Source organism: Trachemys scripta, chromosome 5, assembly GCF_013100865.1.
Source record: "Trachemys scripta elegans isolate TJP31775 chromosome 5, CAS_Tse_1.0, whole genome shotgun sequence".
Classification (NCBI taxonomy): Eukaryota; Metazoa; Chordata; order Testudines; family Emydidae; genus Trachemys; species Trachemys scripta.
In genome coordinates, this window is record NC_048302.1 from 50,343,613 (window position 1) to 50,365,965 (window position 22,353).

Here is a 22,353-nt window from a genome sequence, read left to right on the forward strand (position 1 = left end):
CCCAGGTAAAAAGGCGCGAATCGATTGTCTGCCGTTGCTCTGATGGAGGGGGAGGGGCCCGATGACATGTACCCAGAATCTCCCGCGACACTGTTGTGCATCATCAGGCATTGGGATCTCAACCCAGAATTCCAATGGGCGGCAGAGACTGTGGAAACTGTGGGATAGCTACCCACAGTGCAACGCTCCGGAAGTCAATGCTAGCCTCAGTACTGTGGACGTGGTCCGCCGACTTCATGCACTTAGAGCATTTTATGTGGGGACACACACAATTGACTGTATAAAACCAATATCTATAAAACCAGCTTCTATAAATTCGACCTAATTTCATAGTGTAGACATACCCTCAGTAATTGTGAAGAAAAGAGGTTGCTGACTCAGATGCTGCATTGATTCTGAGTTGAATACAAACATTAAAAGGCAACATTTCCACTTGCCCATAAGAAATTAAATGTTTGCTGAGAGGGCAGAAGCCAAATTCTTCAGCAAATCAGATGCATCATCCAGGTTTTGGCAGAATCTCCTGAACATGGAAAGTGCCAAGATTTGCACTTTCAATACAGTATTTGGCAGATACTGCTTTTTATGTTCAGCATCAGAAGTATTTCACTGCACTGCCTCCCATACGCTAGATGATCTTACAGGAGTGAACATGCACATTAAATGACATAATAGACTGGGGCAGCACTGGTACTGGATGTCAGGAAGGATTGCACACTGTACTGGAAATTGCAAGTATAAATAACCTTAAAATGAATAAAGACAAATGCCACTTTAAAACAACTGGAATCACCTACTTAGGGAAACTGACCACAAAGAAAATAATGCCTGCTGATTCCAAGATTCAAGTGTATCTGGCACAGAGATAGAAAAGAAATTCAGAAACTGCAAGACATGTTGCATTATGATGTCAGTACGTTCATACCTAACTATGCAGCCTGGACAACTCACCCAAGAAAACTCCTTCACAAAGATACAGAATAGGCATGGATATCAGAGTGTGAAAGAGTTCAAGGATTTGAACATATAGTAATATCAGCTCCAGTGCAGCAATTCTTTGACCACAGAAAGAGATCAAGCTCTTCATAGATGTTTCAAAAGAAGGGCAGTGAGCTGTACTGCTACAAAGGCATGGGACTGAAAGATTGTTTGTGACATATGCCACAAGAGTTATGATAGCACCAAAGAGAACGTATACATACATTGAAAAAGAGCTACTAGGACTTGCACACAGATATACAAAAAAATATCATGATTTTCTCTGACCACTGTTTCAAAGCCGACACAGACCATAACACACTGATTGCTGTACACACACAAAGACTGGAGAAGCACCATCAAGGATACAGCAATTGCTTCTGAAAATATAAAAATATGACCCCATATTTTGTAGCCTATAGGACTAACCTGCTTGCTTATATATATCTTTTCTTATAGTTTAAGTATTTGGTTTATTGTAATAGGCTTATAGATTTATATAAAGTAAGTTTGGCTGTATGCAAGAGACCTACAGGCCATAACCTAGAATCTTCTGATACGCAGTCAGAAGATTCTAGGTTCGTCTCCTGACTGGCTCACCAGCCTGTAGCCTGATTTAGGGTGTACTGATAATATTATCCAAATTAATAGTATACCCTAAATAAGGCTAAAATTTCTAGCCAGGACATCACCTCGTAATTGCAGGTACACTGTTAAGAGAAAGTTCTAAGTTATTTCATGCTCTTAGTTAAGTAAATTATTTAAAGCCTGTTTCAGTCAGCACTGAAATATCACAATGGGGAGAACATGGCAAAGTTTGTGAAGCAGAACTTCAGTACGCGGCAACAGTGGATACCAAGAAGCAGGAGAATTGTCAGACAACTCCACCAAAGCAGATTATTATGTGAATGGTAATGGGGAACTGGACTCAGCAGCTTCATAGAGATGGATAATAAGGGGTAAGTGTGAGTATGCTCAAAGTGATCAATGCTACTGCCATATCATACATCCATATACACTCTGCCATATACACGTAACCAGAAGCCAATGATAATAGGATGCTGTTTGGTGAATACTGGCTGTGGCCCTGTAGATCTTGGGCTTGTTGTGTCCACTGGTGTGATTTCTCCCCTGTGAAGGATAAGTGTGCCTCTGACAGTTTTACTTTATGCTCATGCAGTGCCTTTTCAGGATGCTCATTAGAAAGGGGAGCATAATATGGTGCTTTTCCTTCTGGGCATGCATTATTTTTTCAGCCACACCCACTTCCATCATGTTGAATGAGAGCTGAGTGCTGCTTGCATGTCATGCTACCCTCATCTCACTGTGTATGAGAGCAGCATAACTACTCGTGGTGATCTGTCTCTCTTTTTCATAACCTTTTTCGCAGCATGCAACAGAGGGGGAACCATTAAGCACCCATCGTTCTTGTCTTATAGCTTCTTCCAGCCCTTACTGAAACAGTTACCTATTTTCAGAAGGAGAGCAACCCGCCCAGCCCTTTCTTGGCACCCATGTGGATCAGGGAGAGGCCATTTAAGATGTCTAGGAAAAATCCTCTAGGAAGGAAAGGCTCAGCAGCAGTGTCAGTGGGCACGGGGTAGCCAAGTCCTTCCATTACCCGTCGCATCCTCATCATGAGAGGACTGAGGGCACATGGCTCCAGGGAAACTTCCCCTCCCTGGCAGCCACATCAGAGCCTGGCTCCTGCACAGCCATTCGTCAGCAGTTTCAGACCCTATGAGCTGTGTAAGGCGGATCGGTGGTGGGAGGGTTGTGGGAAACAAAGGTAAACAAGGACAGGGTTAGGAAATGGGCAGGCCCAATGGCAACTTCACAGCCCTGAACCAGTGGTGCTCGAACAATTTTTATAGCGGGGGTGCTGAAGGTGGCAACCATGTATTTGGGTTGTTATTACCACTTCAAGCCACACATGCCCAGTTCCAGCACCTATGCCCTGAACCTCAGCACATACCCTCCAAAACTGATCAATAGACTTTCTTTCTCTTGTATCAGAAGGGTAGCCGTGTTAGTCTGGATCTGTAAAAAGCAACAAAGAGTCCTGTGGCACCTTAAAGACTAACAGATGTATTGGAACATAAGCTTTCGTGGGTGAATGCATGGGTTAGTCTTTAAGGTGCCACAGGACTCTCTTTTGCTTTCCTCTTGTACTCACCCCCGCCTCACCCAGAGTGGGTAGAGAGAAGCCTCAGAGTTCCACATGGGCAATCTGAGGCAAGAGGACTACAGAGGGTGGCCACTGGGAGTGTGGGGCTAGTTTATATTTAAATGGTGGGTTTCACTTCTCCAAGCAGTGGGAGTGGAGAGGGGGCAAATGCCAACAGAACACAGGGATGCACAGTTTGATAAAGGATTTAAAAGTGTTCTTTTTTTTAAACGTTTAACTTGCATGGAACCGTCAAACTGTGCACATTGTTAGCCTCTGTAACTGCATAATCCCCTCAGCTGGCGTTTCCTAACTTCTGAGTGCTTGACTTTGCAACCTCAATGTTCTTTTAATGTAGTTTTTTATGTGCAATCTTTAATTAGCTTGCAAGCTCTTTGAGGCCGGTATTACATCTCCGTAGGTGTTTCTTCAGCTGAATAGCATAATGGGGCCTGATCCTGTCTCGGACTTTTGGGCGCTGCCATATAGAAAGAAATAACAATGATTTCCTTTCCTGGCAGCTGCTTTTTCATCAGCTTGACCAGGCTGTACAAGAAACTCTAGTGACTGTTTTCACAAACAGCTAGAAAGGATCTTAGTGCGAACCTCTGCCTTCCTTCACACTCACCAAAAAAGGAATTTCCTCATTACTTTAATACTCTGGTTTCCTCTTTTGCTGTCCCCCTCAGTTTACCCATGCTCTTTTCTTCCTGTGCTTCCTCTACATTCCAACACTGCCTATCAATGTTTACCAAACTCCAGGCACTGAAATGTAGTAGCAGCCCTTCTGCGGTCTTCCACAGCCAGAGCCTTCACCAATTAACATGTAAACAGGAAAGAGGAGCTCCTTGTGTGAGACAACAAAGAGGAATTCATAGAGCACCCGGTGCTGCAAACATTCCACCCACAGGAAAGCAGCAGGCAGGGAGGAATACAGGCCCCATGGCAACATTCTATAATTTACCCCCATTTTGGAGTCCCTTTCTTCCTCAGTTTATCCGAGTGTGTGCTTTGGGTAGGGGTTAGACAACCAACTACATTTCACAGAAAAAGAACTGTGAAAAATATAGGTCAAAGCTTGTTTTTAAGGGACCCACAATGTTTAATCCATAGTACAAAGCCTGGGATTTTAATTAGAGAGTAGGATCCTTTTAATAATTATTGTTTGAAAATAGTTCTTTTATTTCATCAACTGCTTGTCACTAGCTCCTGACTGGATATGGATCACAGAATGTTGGACCACCAAAGAAAGGATGTCCCTTAACATACAGGGTAATCAACCATGTAGAGTGCGCTTGAGAGAGGAAGAGGTTGAGCGAGGAGTCTACCAGACAAGAGAGTAAAACAGCAGCTGTCCCAATGTGAGGCTGGTTAGTACTAGTGGTCTGAGCACAATTTTGTTTTTTTTTAAATGTAAAATTAACTTTTTCATCAGCTACTAATGCCCCATCATTATGTGGGGCAGCTTTCTGAGTCCAGTTTCTGTCTTTCTTTAAAAAAAGAACAGGAGTACTTGTGGCACCTTAGAGACTAACAAATTTATTAGAGCATAAGCTTTCGTGGGCTACAGCCCACTTCTTCGGATGCACATAGAGTGGAACATATATTGAGGAGATATATATACACACATACAGAGAGCATAAACAGGTGGGCGTTGTCTTACCAACTTTGAGAGGCCAATTAAGTAAGAGAAAAAAAATTCTTATCAAACTGTCTGTACTGGGCTAGGTTGATTATCACTTCAAAAAAATTTTTTTTTCTCTTACTTAATTGGCCTTTCAAAGTTGGTAAGACAACTCCCACCTGTTCATGCTCTCTGTATGTGTGTATATATATCTCCTCAATATATGTTCCACTCTATATGCATCCGAAGAAGTGGGCAGTAGCCCACGAAAGCTTATGCTCTAATAAATTTGTTAGTCTCTAAGGTGCCACAAGTACTCCTGTTCTTTTTGTGGATACAGACTAACATGGCTGCTACTCTGGAAACTGTCTTTCTTTAGAAAACACATGGAGAGATACTGAAAACAAATGCTAACTGAAAACTAAACTCTGCATGTTTGGAAAAGGGATTTCTGACAAAAGAATTTACTGCTCTTTAGCTCCAAGCCAGGTGATATTGTCAAAGGAGCCCACGTAAAACAAGAATGATTTATTCAAGTTTAAAATCATCAACACAGACATATGAACTAACACCCAAAACTGATAGGCACAGTCCAGGATTGAAACAGTGACTGAAAGGCAGTCCAAGTATAATTTTCTATGTTCAGCGTAACAAGCATTGAGGCTGCAGTTCTTCTCTCAGAAATCTAAAGCCCCTTACTAATATCTAATGTAGGATTAAAGCCTTATTTATTATTTTACAAATACATTAAAAAGCTGGGGAAAAACCCAGTAAAAGTGGGTCTTCCATCTCAAAGAAGGAATTAATATTTCATTGTTAAAGAGCACAAACATAAAAAGTGAAGAAACCCTTCAAAGTAAATCCCTGCCCCTCCATATAATATAGACATTCACCCATGTTTGCTACTCCTTATTGGTTTATTTGAAGGTGATAACCTTGTGGGATCCACACATACCAGATATGGATGGACAATTATAGAATGTTCCCTGCTCTTTCCATTGTAGTCCTTCACATATCAAAGATGCTTTAATTATATGGGGCTTGATCCAGCTTTCATTAGCTTCAGTGGGAAGCCCCCCTTTAGAACTGGAATGTGCAGGAGTTGGAGATGGTGATGAAGGACGAAGAGAATTCTGCAAAGGGGGGAAAGCTTCCCTAGATCTTCAGCTTCATTCTTACATCTAATCAGAAAGTGGTGATCATTTTATTATTATTGCTAGCAGAAGTATCTAATAAATGCATACAATGCTTTTCTCTTATTGGCCAGATGAAGCAAATCAGATCCACCCTCTCTATCTGTCCATTTGCTGAGTAATTTCTTCATCCTTGTCCCTATTGAAGTCAGCAACTTGGAAACAATACAATTTATTTTTATATAGCATCCTTCATAAATAGTAACACAAAACAGCTGAGAAAGGGATGGAGAAACACTTTCCAGAGACAGGATCAGAAACACAGACAGGAAAGAAAGGGAAGAAAAGATATGTGAAGACAGATTAGATTAGTCAAAATAAAAGAAAGAGAAAACTACAAATGTCCTCACAGACTAGTGAGGTGAGAATGGAAGACACAGCAATTTGTGGAGTGAAAGGTTAGTATCAGTGCTGCCAATGAAAGAAAGTTTCTGTCCCATGTAGTTGTGGAGAAAAGCTTGGAAACTTTAATCCTAAAGGCAGAAGGCAAATAAAAAGAATCCAAATTATTTTTAAAAATTCTCATGATTTGAAGACAATCTCATGATTGCTGAACACTTACAGTTGGCAATACAGTGTAGTACAGGTGAGCTGAATTTTGGATACATTCAGATTTAGATTAAATTTGACAATTTTGGATTCAGATAAGGCATTTGTGAATTTGAAAAAAAATGTTAATCTAGTTTTGTGACTTGCATTAGTGTGCCCAATAAAGATAAGCAGTCTGTATAAATTCAAAACATGGAAACACCCTGAAACTAGGCTAGGAAATTAGAATAAAAAAACAAAAAACAGGCAAAATGAAAAATTGTAAATGTTGTGAACTTCTCCCCCCAAACAAAATGCTAGTGAAAAAGGACTCTAACTCAAACTGTACATTCAGCTGAGTATGGAAGTCAGATTTAAAGAGAAAACAGAGTCAGGAGTTTGGAGAGTCAGGAAAAGGGGGGAGGGCCAAGAATGGGAAAGAAGAGTGAATTGGTAAGAGGGGGAAATAGCAGGTGAACTGCAATCTCACCTTGACACCAATGACCTGAACATAATTCTGATCAAAGGAATGTATTTTATTAAGTTATATTAGCTTTCCCACAAACTTCCTGCATGGCTTTGGGCAGATCATCTCTTTGCCTCATTCCCTACCTCTGTAAAACAAATATATTAATACTTTCCTATCAGACTGGGGTGTTTCTAAGGTTTAATTAATCAATATTTGTAAAGCAAATAAAGATCCTGACATGAAAGCTGCCACTGAAGTGCAAAATATTATGTGCTGTTTTCCTGTGCTCCCCAGTCCTTGAATACACTGTCAGAGAGGTAGAACGGAGCAAAGCCATGGAGAGTGTTAAAAACCAGGAAGGCAGTTTTGAATTAGAAACCATGATGGCCACTTGTAGGGGTAATATGGTCAGGCTTCCTAAGACACAAGTGAAGAGTGGTTACCACTTTCTGGATTCTCTAAAGTTTTCAGAGGAATTTGGCAGATGATGTGTCTTTTGCTCTTTACACAACAGCAGCAATATGAAGAAACTGTGGGAACACTTCTGTCCCCCCAAACACTTATGAAATATAAACAAGCATGCTATGTCTAGATACGTACATACTACTGATTTGAGGCAGCTTCTACAACAGAGAACACAGGGAGCATGACTTGAGGACTCAAACTATTGTAAGGGATACTACCCTAACCCTATGCTCTTCCGTAGTATATAAAAGAGGGAATTGCAACAATGGAAATGGAAAGCAATTGGAGAAAGAATATAGATTTCAGTAACATTAGGGTTAAGGATGATTTCCAGCAATGTTCTGGAGATACTGATAAGTCAATTTATAGACAATGGAGATTTTGAAGGAAAATCCAAGTCTAGGATCAAGAACTCCTAGATGTCTAGCCTGGAGTAAAAGTTAAGAATAGTGATAGAATTGGTGGCTTGAGACAAAGGATATAAAATCTTTTTTTACCCAGAACAACTACAGATTTTGAAACACTGGCTAAAGTTGTGATTTAACTGGCAGCTGAGTCAGGCAGGATGACAGAGAGCAGACACAGGTGTCAGGGTAAGTCAAGGGAGATACAGGCAAGTGTTATGTAAAATCTTGAAGCCACCAATGAGACATCTCAGAAGTAGATATGTGGAAATGGTGGTCCATGTTGGATAAGAGGAGGAGAAACTGTGAAGCCTTCACTACAAATAAAATGGGAACATGTAGAACTCAAACCAGTCTATTCTTGAATATGAAGGTTCTCAAATGCTCCTTGCCTGCTCACTAAACATATGTAGATAGGTGACTTTATGTTATCCATATAGCTCTGCATCAGTGAATTGTTTCCTCCCTGTCTGTGATTTCTGAAGAGTGAATTTTAGTGTTTGTAAAAGTGAGGCCCACTGAAGACAACAGGAGACTTTGGCTCCAGCCACAGCTTTCAAGAAACATGAAGTCTCGACATTTCCTCAGGTTATTTGGCAAGTGCTCCTCAACATTCCAAACTGCCAAATTTTTGCTATTCCAATCCTGTGCCTCCTTGGAGCAGAGTCTGACTGCTGTCTATGCTATTCCTGGAAGCACCAAAAGCAAGTGTGGGGACCTTCTTCTATAATTTCAGATTTCATAGTGGAACTGTTGAAATTTGAATGACTGTTTTGGTCTAGGTATAAAAGGCATTGTATTAAAAACCAACACAATCTTAAAAGAAAGCAAAGATCTCTTTCATAGTTCTATGGTGTTTTTTTTTTTTTTTTTTTTAAATAGTAAAGCTGGTTACATTTTAGGAATGATCTATGGATACAAAGCCCTTTTTCTCAGTCACACACAAAAAGGCTGATTGAATCAGCTGCACATTTTCAAAGTTAAAACAAAAAGATACAAAAGCAAATCTGAAGGGATTCTTTCTATGTGGTGTTATTTCTTCCCTCCTCCCCCATACACTTCTAATTTCAGACAAGATATCTGAATTTTCAATAGAAATGATAGCCACAGCATCCTCACAACCTCATCGGGGTGACGAATCAGAAGTTTATAAATTTTTTTTACATCCACAGAGAATTCTCTTTTGCTTTGGCCTCTCTCCACCTTCTCACACTCATTAACTTCTGATCGCTCTCTCAGTTCCAAATGTTTGATTTTATCCTAGTCATACAAGATCTACTCTGTTATGCTTATTTCCCCTATACAATTTACATTTATACTGAAGAGTTCAAAGCTTGTTTTAAAAAAAAATTCCAAAGAAAGGGGCAATTTAATTATTCTGAAATACAGGCGTGATTGACAATCTTCCCTAGCTAAAATAGCTTTGGATACACAGGGTAAAAAGGCTCAGAGTACACACTGGCTTTGTTAAGTCCCAATTTCAGGGTAATCTGGATTGTATGCCCAATCAAGATCATCACTGAAGTTACTTGACTCAAACTACAATTCTGCAAACATGCACAGGTTTAACTGCGCTACCCTGAAATCAATGGGTCAGCTCTGCAAACTCGGATGACTCAGAAATGTAAATACCCTACTAAAATCAATATGGTTTCTTTTCAAAGTGTCACTGTTACCATATTTCTCCTCTCTAGTCATCACTACTCTGCACTTTGGCCCCAACTCAACAAGATAATTAAGCACATGCCTAAGCTGAAGCATGTGAGTAGTCCCATTGAAATCAGTGGGACTACACACATTCTTAAAATTAGCCATGTGCTTAAGTAGCCACCTGAATTAGGCCCTAAGAAATGACTTTATCCTGAGAACTCCAGTGCAACTGCAGAGTTAACATTTTCCTACTACTAAAATCTCCTTATAGTAAAAGCAGTCTAGGCAAGTCAACTCTTTTTTTTTTTTTTTTGGAGGAGGAGGAGGGGTATAAAATGGGAATAGGACTGCAGATAATCTTGAGGCTGTCAGGTGAAGAAAGTCTAACCTTATTCATTTGCAAACTCTCATTGAACTCTACATGTTATAAAGGACTGAAGAGAGGGTTCAATATTTCATTTCGCTCTTAATTTACACCAGTTCCTGCATAACAAGAGCATATTACCACTGTCTTGGCTCAAAGTAAAAAGAAAATATGTAGAATGGGCAAAGGGGAGGAGAGCTTTTGACCTTTAGGTCCCTAGTTCATAATCCAGCCCAGGCTGGTACTGAGTCAAAAGTATTACCATTAAAGGGTTTCTGGTGGTTTACATGTAACAGGCGAGCAATCTCAATCTAATTTCCAGTAAACAAGCCTCCCTATAAACCATTATCACAACTGGCACTGATTGTCAATCTTGTTAGCAGTCACAGCAGAACCCAAGGGATTAAGTGGCATACAGCGTGAACTAATCTCTCACCCTTAAAGTAGGGCTTCACTGCAGAGTTTGCTCAGGTGATAGGCACCCGACTCAGCCTAGACTGGGTGTCAGCGGTCACACTGAATTACTCCTCATCGGAGCTGAACTCCCTTGTGCGTGTTGCTCAGATTTCTGAGGCCATACCCCCTGGTTCTTTCTGCTGCAATAAACTGAGGCACTCGGTGATCCTTTCCCAAGAAACTGTGGGAGAACTTGTCAGCCCTTTGGGGTACTGTGGGGGAATTGTGGGAAGGGACTATTAGCATGAGAATGGGTTAGTCTCTGTCCTCACTGCAAAGTGGATGGGTTACCAGCCTAAATGAAAGTAGTACCTGGGGTTTAGCCTACAGCCCCAAGTGAGCCAGCTAGCCCAGGCTAAAAGCACTAAACTCAGGTGAGAGGATTTTGTGTATAGATGGGAGTGGAGTTAGGAGTAACACCCAAGTCAGAGCCCCAGTAACTGCAGTGAAAATGTATCCTTAACAGGTGATGCCTCTGGGACACAGTTGAGGTACACTGTGAGGCACTTCAGGGGGAAGGTAGTACTCTTGCTACCCAATACTAGTTAGCTTTAAGAAAAATACAAAGTGCCCATTATAACAGAACTAGGATTAGTATAAAATATAGGACTTGAAGTGCCAGTGTATGTTCCAAGGATTATGACTTTTCCAGCTTTGGTGGCAGTTTGTTCCAAACATTACTAGTGCTAACTGACATGCCAAGACCAGAAGTATCAGGCCTATGAACTGCCTGGCTTAGAGGTGCTGGGGCTCAGCCCTGGCAAAAATTATACACTGTGTACCAGTCATGTGATATTCATATATGCTCAGTGCCAACCATGTGACCCAATTAGTATAGCAGTATCTCTTGTTCTGTATACCCACTTTGTTTTTAAATAATCCTGATACACACACTCCAAAATATATATCTATAGAACATATGAATACATGTCAGAGGTAAAAAAATTACAGTCGGAGAGTAACAATTATAAACTCACAGAAAGATATAGACACACACTTATTTACATTTTGAAATTTGTTTCAAACAGCAACATAAAAGTTTTTCGTTACGTTTACCTATAATCTGGATCTGAGCTGAGATTCTAGCACCTTTGTCTCTCTCTGTATCCTGGAGTCTGTAGCAGTATCTCAACATCTATCTCTGGATTTGGCTCAATATTATCAACAGATCTTTTCCCATCATTGTGTGAAACAATCCATTCCTGAATGAGCAGACCTCAGAATAACAACAGCTTTCTAGTTTTCCATAGAAAAGTAATCTTCAGGGAAGCAGTAAGGAAAGGAGTAGGGAAATACCTTTCAGCTGAAAAATCTATTATTTTACCTTCATCACCTCTTTGAACCTTTTCTATACATGCACCTTAAGTTGCCCTCGGGACTGGAGGGACCTTTCAATATGGAAGCAATAAGTCCTTATTTCTGGTCAGGTCATTTAAAGGTGAAACGCAAATGTTTTTAAAAAAAATTTTGGTGTCCCTCCCCCCCCATGTTGCTTTCTTCTAAACTACAAAGATGCCTTCAGTGCTTTGTTTGTTAAACAGGGTTTTCTGAATTTTTAAAACCATAACAACAACAGGAATATGAAATCTTGACTTCCCTGCTCTTGTTGGAGAACTGTAATGAGACATTGAATCTATCTCCCCTTGTAAGTATTCTCACACTTCTTATCAAACTGTCTGTACTGGGCTAGCTTGATTATCACTTCAAAAGTTTTTTCTCTCTTAATTAATTAATTAATTGGCCTCTCAGAGTTGGTAAGACAACTCCCACCTGCTTATGCTCTCTGTATGTGTGTATATATATCTCCTCAATATATGTTCCATTCTATATGCATCCGAAGAAGTGGGCTGTAGTCCACGAAAGCTTATGCTCTAATAAATTTGTTAGTCTCTAAGGTGCCACAAGTACTCCTGTTCTTCTTTTTGCGGATACAGACTAACACGGCTGCTACTCTGAAACCTGTAATGAGACAGTGACATTTGTAAAGGTAAAATCTGCACTACAGATTTCTCAGCCTTCAAGTGAAGGGACGTTAAATCTTTCACAGTGGCAGCTTTTCTCCTAACTGTTTGATAGGTGTTTAACTCAAACAGGTTTAAAACCAAACCAACAAAGAAAAGAAATCACAAAGTATTAGACAGTCTGGCCTAAACATCCCTTTCCCTCTCAGTGAAAGGCTGGAAAAGCTGTAGCTCAGATTTCAGTCTGTTTTGATGTCATTATCCCACTATTTCTTTAGATAGGCCTTCACCAAAAACAGAGAAATTGGACTTGTAATTTCTAAAGCAAAAGACAAGCAGAAGAACAAACCTTTCAACTATCTTCATGCATGATGCATATGAACAACATGGAAGGCACTAGCACATTTCTTTTAGCTTTGCAGTTCACTTTAAACAACATGTGAAGGGCTCTATGGTGGAAAAGATATGCTCCCCCTATTGGTAGATTTCAAAACTCAACGGGTTAAGGAAATGTAAAACCCCGCTGTATTCACATGTGTATTAGCAATGTGAGTAACAATTAATTATCCCAAACTGTGCTCAAAAGGAAGCACTTATTGTAGGTGGTTGTGGAAACAGCTAATTTAGTAAAAGCTGTTTGGACTAAAACTAACAATAGACAATTCTATTAGCATATCATTACATCACAATTCCTGACACTCTTTGGTGGCATACCTTCCATGACATGTATCACATTAACTGTAGGCCTGGACTGGTTATAAAACAGTTGATTATTTTTTGTAGTTCTTTTTAAAATTAACCAAACAACATTCAAACACAAACAACACTCAAATAGTCACACTGGTGAATATTTATGCACACCAGTAGTTTTACTAAAGGGTTCTCAGTATGAATGAAGGGCTCCCAATCTGGCTGACCCATAATGTTACATGGTCTTTCTATTATTGGTATTTAAATCAATTATTTTAGATCCATCTGCTTGTGTATCCCCAAAACCTCAGAACACCAGCCCCACAGGGGTTTAAAGTGAGAAGGTAATGGAAAGTCAGTCAAGCCAAGGAGGTAAAGCTTATCTCTAAGAGCTAAATCACTGGGCAAGCCACTGGAGAAGACTTTATTCATCTGGAAAACAAAAATACATTAAAAAGGGGTAATTGAGAACCACTTGGAAATCATGTCATAAATTATCTCAGTTTGGGCATGATCTCATGAGGTGCTAAATACCTCAATTGCTATTTACTCCCTCGAGTAGGAGTTCAGGGCATTCAGCCTCTTGAAGGCTCTTCCATTGCCAATTCATGCAACTTGGCCACATCCTTTCTAAATACTCTGCTTCAAGATGGCTTGAGCCTCCCTTCACTTCCCCACCACTGAGGGAAAAGTGACACTGCTAAACCTCCTCTTAGGATGTTAACATTCTAAAAATTAAACAATACAACGGTACCAGATGCAAAGGTACAAAGTGCCCTATTAGACAAAGGCTGCGACAAATTCTCAGAGATGAGACTTCAAAACCAATCTTCTCCATACCCTCCCTGCCAAGCCCTAATCAGCAGATACACAGACAGAGTATGTCTGCTCACAATAAAAGCATTCATTGGATGTCACACTGAAAACAAGAAGCTGCTGCAAAGAAACCCCTCCACTTAAAGAAAGAGAACATACAGAGACATATGAGGAGCTGTGAACGCTGAAGCTTTGTGCTATTCTCTCCTTGCTTATCTACAAACGGCACACATGCATTATTCAAAGTGTGTCCTGTATTCATGCTTACCTGGCCAAGGGAGGGAAGTGTTGCATATGCCATTGGTTGATTCATCATTCCTTTCTGCTTCATAATAAGCATTCGTTTCTGTTCCTCACTCAGGTGTGTCAGCTGAGCTTGCATCTGTGGCTGCTGGGACTGTTGCTGCTGTATGTATGGCATCATGGGGTTCTTGCTGGGATTGGCCATTGGTGGGGTCATTCTCTGACTCAATTCAGCATTAAAATGAGTCAGAGGTTTAGTGTTGCCATAAGTAAGCATGTTGGGCTGCTTGCTTAAAGAGTTTGTACCCAAATTATTTGTCTGTTGATTGATCATATTCATGTGATTTTGAGGGAGGTAGTTATTAATTGTGGTCTTCTGTGGATTACTTGCCATAGGAGGCACTATAGGATTTTGGTTGTTAAAGGCTTGGGGATACATCATTGGACTATTTGGTTTGTCTGAACTGAAGGGTCCTCCATACGGACTAGATGGAGGTCCCACAGGTGACCAGCTTGATGCTTGATTTGGATGCTGCTGCTGCTTTTGCTGCATGAGTTTAGCTCTTTGTTGTTGCTGTGCTGCCATTTGCTTGAGCTGTTCAGCCGGAGACAAGTCAGCACTGGATATAGCCACAGGACCAGGCCCTGAACCTGCGACAGTCATTGCTCCTGGATTAATAAGATAACCATTTCCAGGTCGTGACTGAGTTTGACCTGGAGTATGGGCTTGATTGGGAGTTTGAGGTGACTGAACAACACAATTTGCTGGTGAGCTGGCAGAGATTGGAGCTGGTGGAGCACTGGATACAGAAGTTATACTAGAAGCTGTGGAGACATTTGAAAATGGAGGGCCTGAAGAAGAAGGCCTCACCTGGGGAGACCCCATTGGTACGTGAGCAAATGGAGAATGAGATGGATCGCTCTTAACGCTTGCACTTTCTTGAGTCTCAGCGGCAGGCCTGGGAAATTCTGGTTCCTTCTTCTCTTCGAAGTCTTCATTGAACAAATCTTGTATGTCATCTTCTGGTACAGTGTTGGCTAGCTCATCTATTAACTCCTGCCACTCTTGATCATTCAGATTAATATCTGAGAATAATTTGTTTTGATTCGAAAGGGATGTTTCAGAAGTGTCTATGCAGGTGGGGTCATCCAAAGGTTCTTGTTTTAGCTCCTTGTTTTGCAGGATGTTAAAACTGTCCTCAAGCTCACTGCAACCATTAACGGGGAGCTTTATCTCTGGAAGTCCACCATTTTTACCCAAGTCTTCCAGCCCACTAGCATGAGTTCCACTCTTCTGCAGGGGTAAGGAAGGCTTCATGTCAAGCTGGTGAAGAGGAGAAACAGAAGGCAAAGGCAAGTTATTGGGCAAGCTATTGATTGTATCGATTCCTGGTACATCCTTCCGTATCCGCTTGCTGGTTGGAGAGAAACTACCATCACAGACACCATTCTGCTGCTCTCCATTGAGGGGTGAACGCGCTCCTTCCAGTTTCCTCTTTACTGTCTCTTGTAGCTTGAAGGAAGAAAAGAAAGAAAAAAATAAAAACCATATAAGCCACTTACACAAATTTATCTTTCACACAACCATGTTATGAACTTTGCAACAGTAGTTTTCCCCCTTGTATCTCACAGATTTTAGAAATTCTGAATGGAAAAAGTCCTTGGTTTTCTCCTTATGCCTCAGAGGTCAGACAAATTGGAGAAGAGGGTTTGAAACAAATAAAGAAACCTGATCCTGAATATGAGGTGCATAATCCCACGCACTGGTACACTGCTGTTTAGTTTGCCGTTTGAGGGGTTTTACTATAAAGGTTAGGCTATGCTACGTTAATCACTAAAAATAAAGAGACTGGCCGACATTTTCAAATGTGACTAGGGATTTCGGGTGCTTCCATTTTCGGGTGCCCAAAGTAAGTGAGAGACTTTAAAGTAGCATCATTTTCAAAAAGAGCTAAGCATTTGCCCTCTGAAAATCAGGCTCCTGTAAGCTAGTCTCAAGTTGGGCACCCAAAAATTGAGTAAAAAAAAAAAAAAAAATCACCAATCATTTCTGAAAATCTTTGTTTCTAGAAAATTATTTACAGTATAAATACTGCCATTCACACATGAGCTGTTTTCTTTTATGTTTTTAGACAAATGACTCGTTTAAAAAGTTTTATCTAATCAGCACTCTGCTCTAATATACTAGACAGAGATATATTGGAAGTTGGTCTTAAATAGTAAAAAATATATAAACTTTAATAAAAGAAAGATTGTTAGCACTTTATATGACATTGAACTGATTCAGATACTCAGAGATAAACAAAATTATATTAAAAAAAGTTTGTATAGCACCTATACTAGGTGCAACCATAATATAAGTAATAAAGAACAAATTAAAACAATAGAATAGCAATATTCACTTAACAAAAGAGGCCACAAAAGCAGCCAAATTAGCCTTTTACATGAAAAACTAACTCGTTAACAAGTATTTTAACTCAGATTGATACATTTATATTCCATCAATGCAACTAGCTACAATTCTACCCCATGCTACACCAAATGCTACGTCTACTGTTTAAGTGCCAGGCTAAAAAAGCAGCCCTCTTTGGCTAAAGCAAAAAGAACAGGGAGTGGGGGAAGTGAAGAGGTCACAATTCCAGAGAACCTGTTCAGGACACATTTGCATCCTTGATAGTAAAACAATGGAAAACAAAATACTGAAGATTTTATCAATTTAAGTATTTTATTTTTACGAAGATCATAGACATTCATCTCCCAGCCCTTCCCCATATTAGAGGTTCTCAACTTTTTTCTTCCCACAATTCCAAATTCAGACAATTTTTTACTCCCAGTGACTTCCCATCCCCGAGTCCTCCAGATCAGTTCCCATGGTGCTTGAAGGAAAGTTTGATCACCTCAGCATATCAAAGAATTCCAGGGGCGAGGAGAGGGGGGCTCTTCACACTCCCTCTTCCCTTGTCCTTCCTGGCTGCTCAGAGGAGAAGTACTGCATTCATTTAGTCTCATATCCCTCTGGTTATTTGGAATGGGAAACTGGGAATTCCACTCTCCTTCCCTCCCCAAAAATTAATCCTGGCTGTGGAACAGGTATGCAACATGCCACTGTCTCTTCTCCCTTTATAGGGGGATCCTGCTGACTCCCTCTCTCTCTCCAGTCTGTGTACACTCTTCAGAACCATTTATTTACTGGGAGTGATATTCTCAGGACAAGGCCTATGCATCACACAATTCCAGTTAAGAGCCCCACATAGTGTGTAAATGGGACTTTAGCAGTGCCCAGACCTTGTGTTGGTCCTCTACACAGGAATTAATATCACCTTTATAACATGGAAAGGAAAGTCTATGAGTCCCTAAGCAAAACATCAGCTTCTTCTCCCCAGTCCCAGCTCCTGACTCCACTGAAATGGATTAGAGTATGAGAGATTTTTAGAGGGACAGAGTGGGAAAGTGATGAATATGTTGCTAATTAGCATAGGGGCTCTCTCCCCTAAGTAAGGTTCTGTTGGCATATAGACATGGGAGTTTGTTGCCTATTACCCAAGAAGAAAGAACATTAGTATAAATACCATAGTCCACGACCTATGCCTTTTTACAACACATTTTATCAGGAAGCATGGACGACATAATAAGGGAACATTTAATACAACAAGCAGTTTACACAATCACCCACTGTAATCTGTCAGCAGTGCTAACGTTTCTAACTGGCTAAACTGACAAACCTCTTTATAAATAAACGAGATAAAACATCAGCCAAAAACCAACTCTAAGCTCATCGGGGGGGGGGGGGGGGAGTTCTGCAGCATCGATTAGATTAGGGTCAATCACTCTGGTATTTTTCTTTTTGAACATGTCTGGGTTACTTTTGGTGTAGCTATCCCAAGCCGGAAGAATGGTCTGGAGTGTGTTCTGAGGTCACCATTCCTATGGCTTGACTCCTCCCCAACAGTCTCACTGCAGCTCTCTGTGAGCAAGCACCCTCTTCCAAAACTAGTGCCAACGGAAAATCAGGTCCCATAAGGTGGCTTTATAACAGAATAACCTTTAAAAGTTTAAAGCTAGCTGATCACCACCATGTGACATCAGAGCTCCAGGCAAAGAGAGAGAGTCCCCAGCTGCTCTTGAACCAATGTCACTAGCGTGTGGCAGTGTGTTACCGCCATTGAGTTTGTTTGACTGATCTTTATAGATCCTTAGTTCAGACCGCACAACCAACAAAGGACAATATGGATGTGGTAATACTCCCTCTTCTCAAGTACAAAAACAGTCATTTCCAAGTTTACCTCCTTCTGAACTTGAAAAGAAAGGTCATAATCTCTTTTGGCTCCAAGAGATTGTCTTCAGTAAAACAGCTGATAGAGTAACTTAAAATAAATACTAGAAGCTGCTAGAGTATCTGATATTATCAGCCCATTCACACATCACCCTCTGTACTCAGTTTCTACACATCTTCATTTCAGCTATTAAACATTCAGTTAACAAGTATCTCTCCATCTCCTCTTTACCAGACCCTCCCCTGCCAAAATCCCAACAAACAAGTGATCCTAATATACTGTGCCGATAAAAGAGCAATAGAGGACACTGGAGTAGTAAGCATTTCAACGAGCTGGAAGTTACTGTGCTCAAAGACCCCCAAGAAATTTCTCCATCGCCCTTAGCACTGAATGACTGCATGCTGTCCATCTACAGTGTACTGCACTGTATGCAGTCCATTTACAGTGTATGAACAACCTTGTTGGAAGACCTGCTTACTGTACTGATGGTCCTTGGAGTGAGTTTACTATATAGTTTGGTCCTGTGGAGTAGACAGAATCCAGCTGTGTTTCAGCCATGTCCCAGCAGCATACAACACCCTGGGGCAATGTGATTCAGGGGCAGGATTAAAACACAGTTGGGTCCCATGTACATCTGCAAGATTGACATATGTTTTTAACAATGCAAAGGGACAACCATGTTCTCACCAGGTTCCCCATCATACTTATTTCTGTTGAAGAGCTGGGCCCTTTGTTCCTCAAGAATAATTTCATAACAAACACCTGCATTACGAATGGGGTTATTATACTCAGGGTTTGGGGGTGGGGGGTTCCCCCCAGATTAACTTGTCAAATAGTCACTCAAGGTAACAATAAATATATGGCTTAATAGACGTGGACATGTGGTGCTGAATTGTACTCAGTCCATTTAGAAAGACTGAAGGTGGTCACTTAAAACATGAGTTTGCTAATAAGGAAATCTATCTGCAGGCTTCACTATATCATTAAATGATTTATACTGAACCCATCATGTATTATATGAACATGTTTATGAAAACTAACACAAATTAGTGCCAAATGACCAGCAATAAATCAAACCCATTCCTGCCAATACCAACTCTTAAAGATTTCCTGATGTTCTAAAACTTGGCTGTCTGACTATACGCATATACAAACACTTACTGACTTCAGCGGGAGTAAGAGCAGGACCAGTATATGAATATTAATGACTACATTTATTTTTTATTGCAACAAAGAGCCACAAGGAAACCATTTTACCCCACATGTCTAACATGCAGAAAGCATGTACTGTTGCACATGAAAACAAGTGGACCCTATTCTAAGTTTGCATCTAAAATTGTTTGATTTTCCTAATGCAATTTCAGGATTTGGGGATATACAAAAATTGCACAATCAAACGACAAAAAAATAAAGACTTGTGTGGTTTCCTTTAATTGCACTTTGAAATCACCTTAATAACGGTTACACTAGACAGAAACACCATATGAACGATGCACTTGAAGAGAATGTGGTGGTCATAAACTTTGGAGAGGGTAAAAGAGAAAGCTGAGACTGCCTCGGCTAGGCTGGAGAGGAAATCTCTCTTCTCTTCTGGTATAAAACTAAAATATTCTTATTAGACCATCTTAGTACAAATATTCATTTTCATGTCCTGACTGAGGAATGGTGAATGGCTGAGAAGTCTTGCATTGGCCATAGAGTGGCAAACAGCTTACTGCATCAAAAGTCCACCCTGCTTTTGTATAAAATCTCAGTATGTCCTCTTCCCCCTCTGAAAACAAAGCCTGAATAATAAGATATTCTATTATAAAACGCCTTCCATCTCCCTCAAAGAAACAATATGTTGCTTGTACATGCAATCTGCAGTTTGCATAAAGCGGTTATTTGCAGGCAGCTTGGAGGGTTCCTCTCTAAGAGCAAAAAATTCTTGATGCATAAAATAAAAACAAAAACCTCTGCATGCTGGTAGGACATTATTCTTATTAACAATACCTCACTGATGGGACTCCATTTCACAGCAGGTTTCTACCACAAAGCAGAAAAGCAGAAGGCTTGGTTAAGCAGGACTCAGTATTATTTATATGTCATTAGAGGAACTTTGTTTGTGGAACAGAAAAAGGTCAAACTTTAGTGGGTTGTTTTCTGAAACGAATCTAAAGGGTGTGAGTGTGCGCACACAAATGCATGCACACACTCTAACAGCCTAATCTAACCAGTCTTGAAATTTTCAACAGGGCTGCAGCGGGCACAGCACAATGTATCCAAAACACAAACAACAGACCACTTGAGGCTGTCGGCAGAGCTTTCATCTGCTGGGAGAAGCTGCTCTGCTTCATCCCACCAGCAGCAATTCATTTTTCAAAAGAAATTAGACCAAGGTGCTGTTGTTATAGCAACAGTCAGAGCCACTTATACAGCCCCATCCCCCCAATCTCACTCTGACTTCAGTGGGCAGCTATTTCAATTATGTATGGGGAGTGACCAGGACTGCTGCTGTTTAGTCCTTTTATTGCTCTTTCAAAAAAAGCTCAGAGACTAAATTCTCTTTCTGTTTCCTATCTGGCTGTAAAAGTCAAACACACTTCATAGTGTTTAACACAGTTCCCCTTATGCTTGACGGTCAGATGATCAGTGAGGCCATAGACAAGACGGCTCCAGTTGCTATTACAGATGTTTTCATCTACCAGCTACATAATGGTCATGTTGCCACTGACTTTTTCTGTTGTTAACCCAGCTCTGGCCATTTCAATCCCTATGTTACATGGCATGAATGACAACTACAGCAACTACTGTGTGCATATCCTGAAGTTCTGCTGGATGCAGGAGGATGAGGCTCTGTACTGTAGCTGTCCTTTGTTCTCAGGGGAAAAATAAACACACAAACCCAAAAATAAAGCTCCCTAGTTGAAGAGGTGCACCTAAACACAACATAGCTTAATATGCTCTTCATAGCACTCTCATGATTCAAGCTTTAAAAAAAAACAAAAATAAAAATTGATCTTTTCCATTCCCCCTTCCCATTTCAGATGAGCTGAGCTGTCATCCATCTGTACTCAAATGAGCTCAAGTCTGAAGCAATGACTAAAGTAGGACCTTCCCTGCAAAGGGAGTCGTACTTCCCCTCTCATGTGTTTGGCTGTCCCACCAGCTCTCTTTCCAGGTTTTTCTGCACTTGCCCCACCTTTCCTCTCTCACCATCTCTCCAATTGCAGCATGCTCCCTTAGCAGGGGTGAGGTGAATATGACTTTCCTGTGAGATCACCAGCAGCTGTGCCCAAGCATGAGCCTGATTCACCTCCACTCTGTATCTGTCTCAAGAGTGAGTTCTGAGTCTATAGCGTCCATTGCTGCACCCAGATGCTATGGATAGCTCATTAAAACATCACAGCTGGTAAAGGTCCCTTGCCCTGGAGTGACATTGAGTAATTTTATTTGATATGACTGACTTCCGGGCAAAGGTGTAATCGTCCTCATTGTGCCCTTTGATGATCAATATGGCATAAGTATTCTTCTCTTTTGTTTTATTTGACCATTTGTGTGTTATGAGTTCAGCTTTAGCTTGTGAATTGACTTCTCGTTCCTTCCACATTCTCTCTACTACACATGCAGTGATACTATAGCTATTAAAGAAAGCCAACAGTTACAACATGCTGGTGTTTGAGAAAGAGCAGTATTGCTCTGTATGGAATACAAGAATATGAAATAACTGCAGTATCTCAGATTCGGGGTGTGTGTGTGTCCGTCTGTCTGTCTGTGTGTGTGTAAGCTTTTTACCAGCAATGGCTGCAGGTGCAAAGGTGGGGAATGTGGAAGGAATGAGATAGCCTTCCACAAATTAAGGCTGAACTCTTAACAGAAAAATGGCTGAGCAAAGCAGAAGTGCATTACATAAGACCACTTCTAACTAATTAAGATATTTATGACCTCCAACCCCTCCCCAACTATTTATATTTTTCTTTCTACAGCCTATTGAAGGGAATGCTCCCAAGGCTGAGAGATCACCACTCGAATCCTGCTGTATCCAAATGATTTTGGATTGCAGTTGCACACAGAAAGCACATCATGCTCTTC

General features: G+C 40.7%; 1 protein-coding gene across 3 annotated transcripts in view; it reads right to left on the reverse strand.

The window, feature by feature from the left end:
* The window catches only part of MAML3 (mastermind like transcriptional coactivator 3), a 347,589-nt gene that overhangs the window by 119,005 nt on the left and 206,231 nt on the right, over positions 1-22,353 (reverse strand). For all 3 annotated transcript variants that reach the window (XM_034772292.1, XM_034772291.1, XM_034772293.1), the window contains exon 2: positions 14,034-15,521. In XM_034772292.1, the coding sequence (XP_034628183.1) occupies positions 14,034-15,521 (1,488 nt within the window). The remainder of the gene's footprint in view (positions 1-14,033; positions 15,522-22,353) is intronic.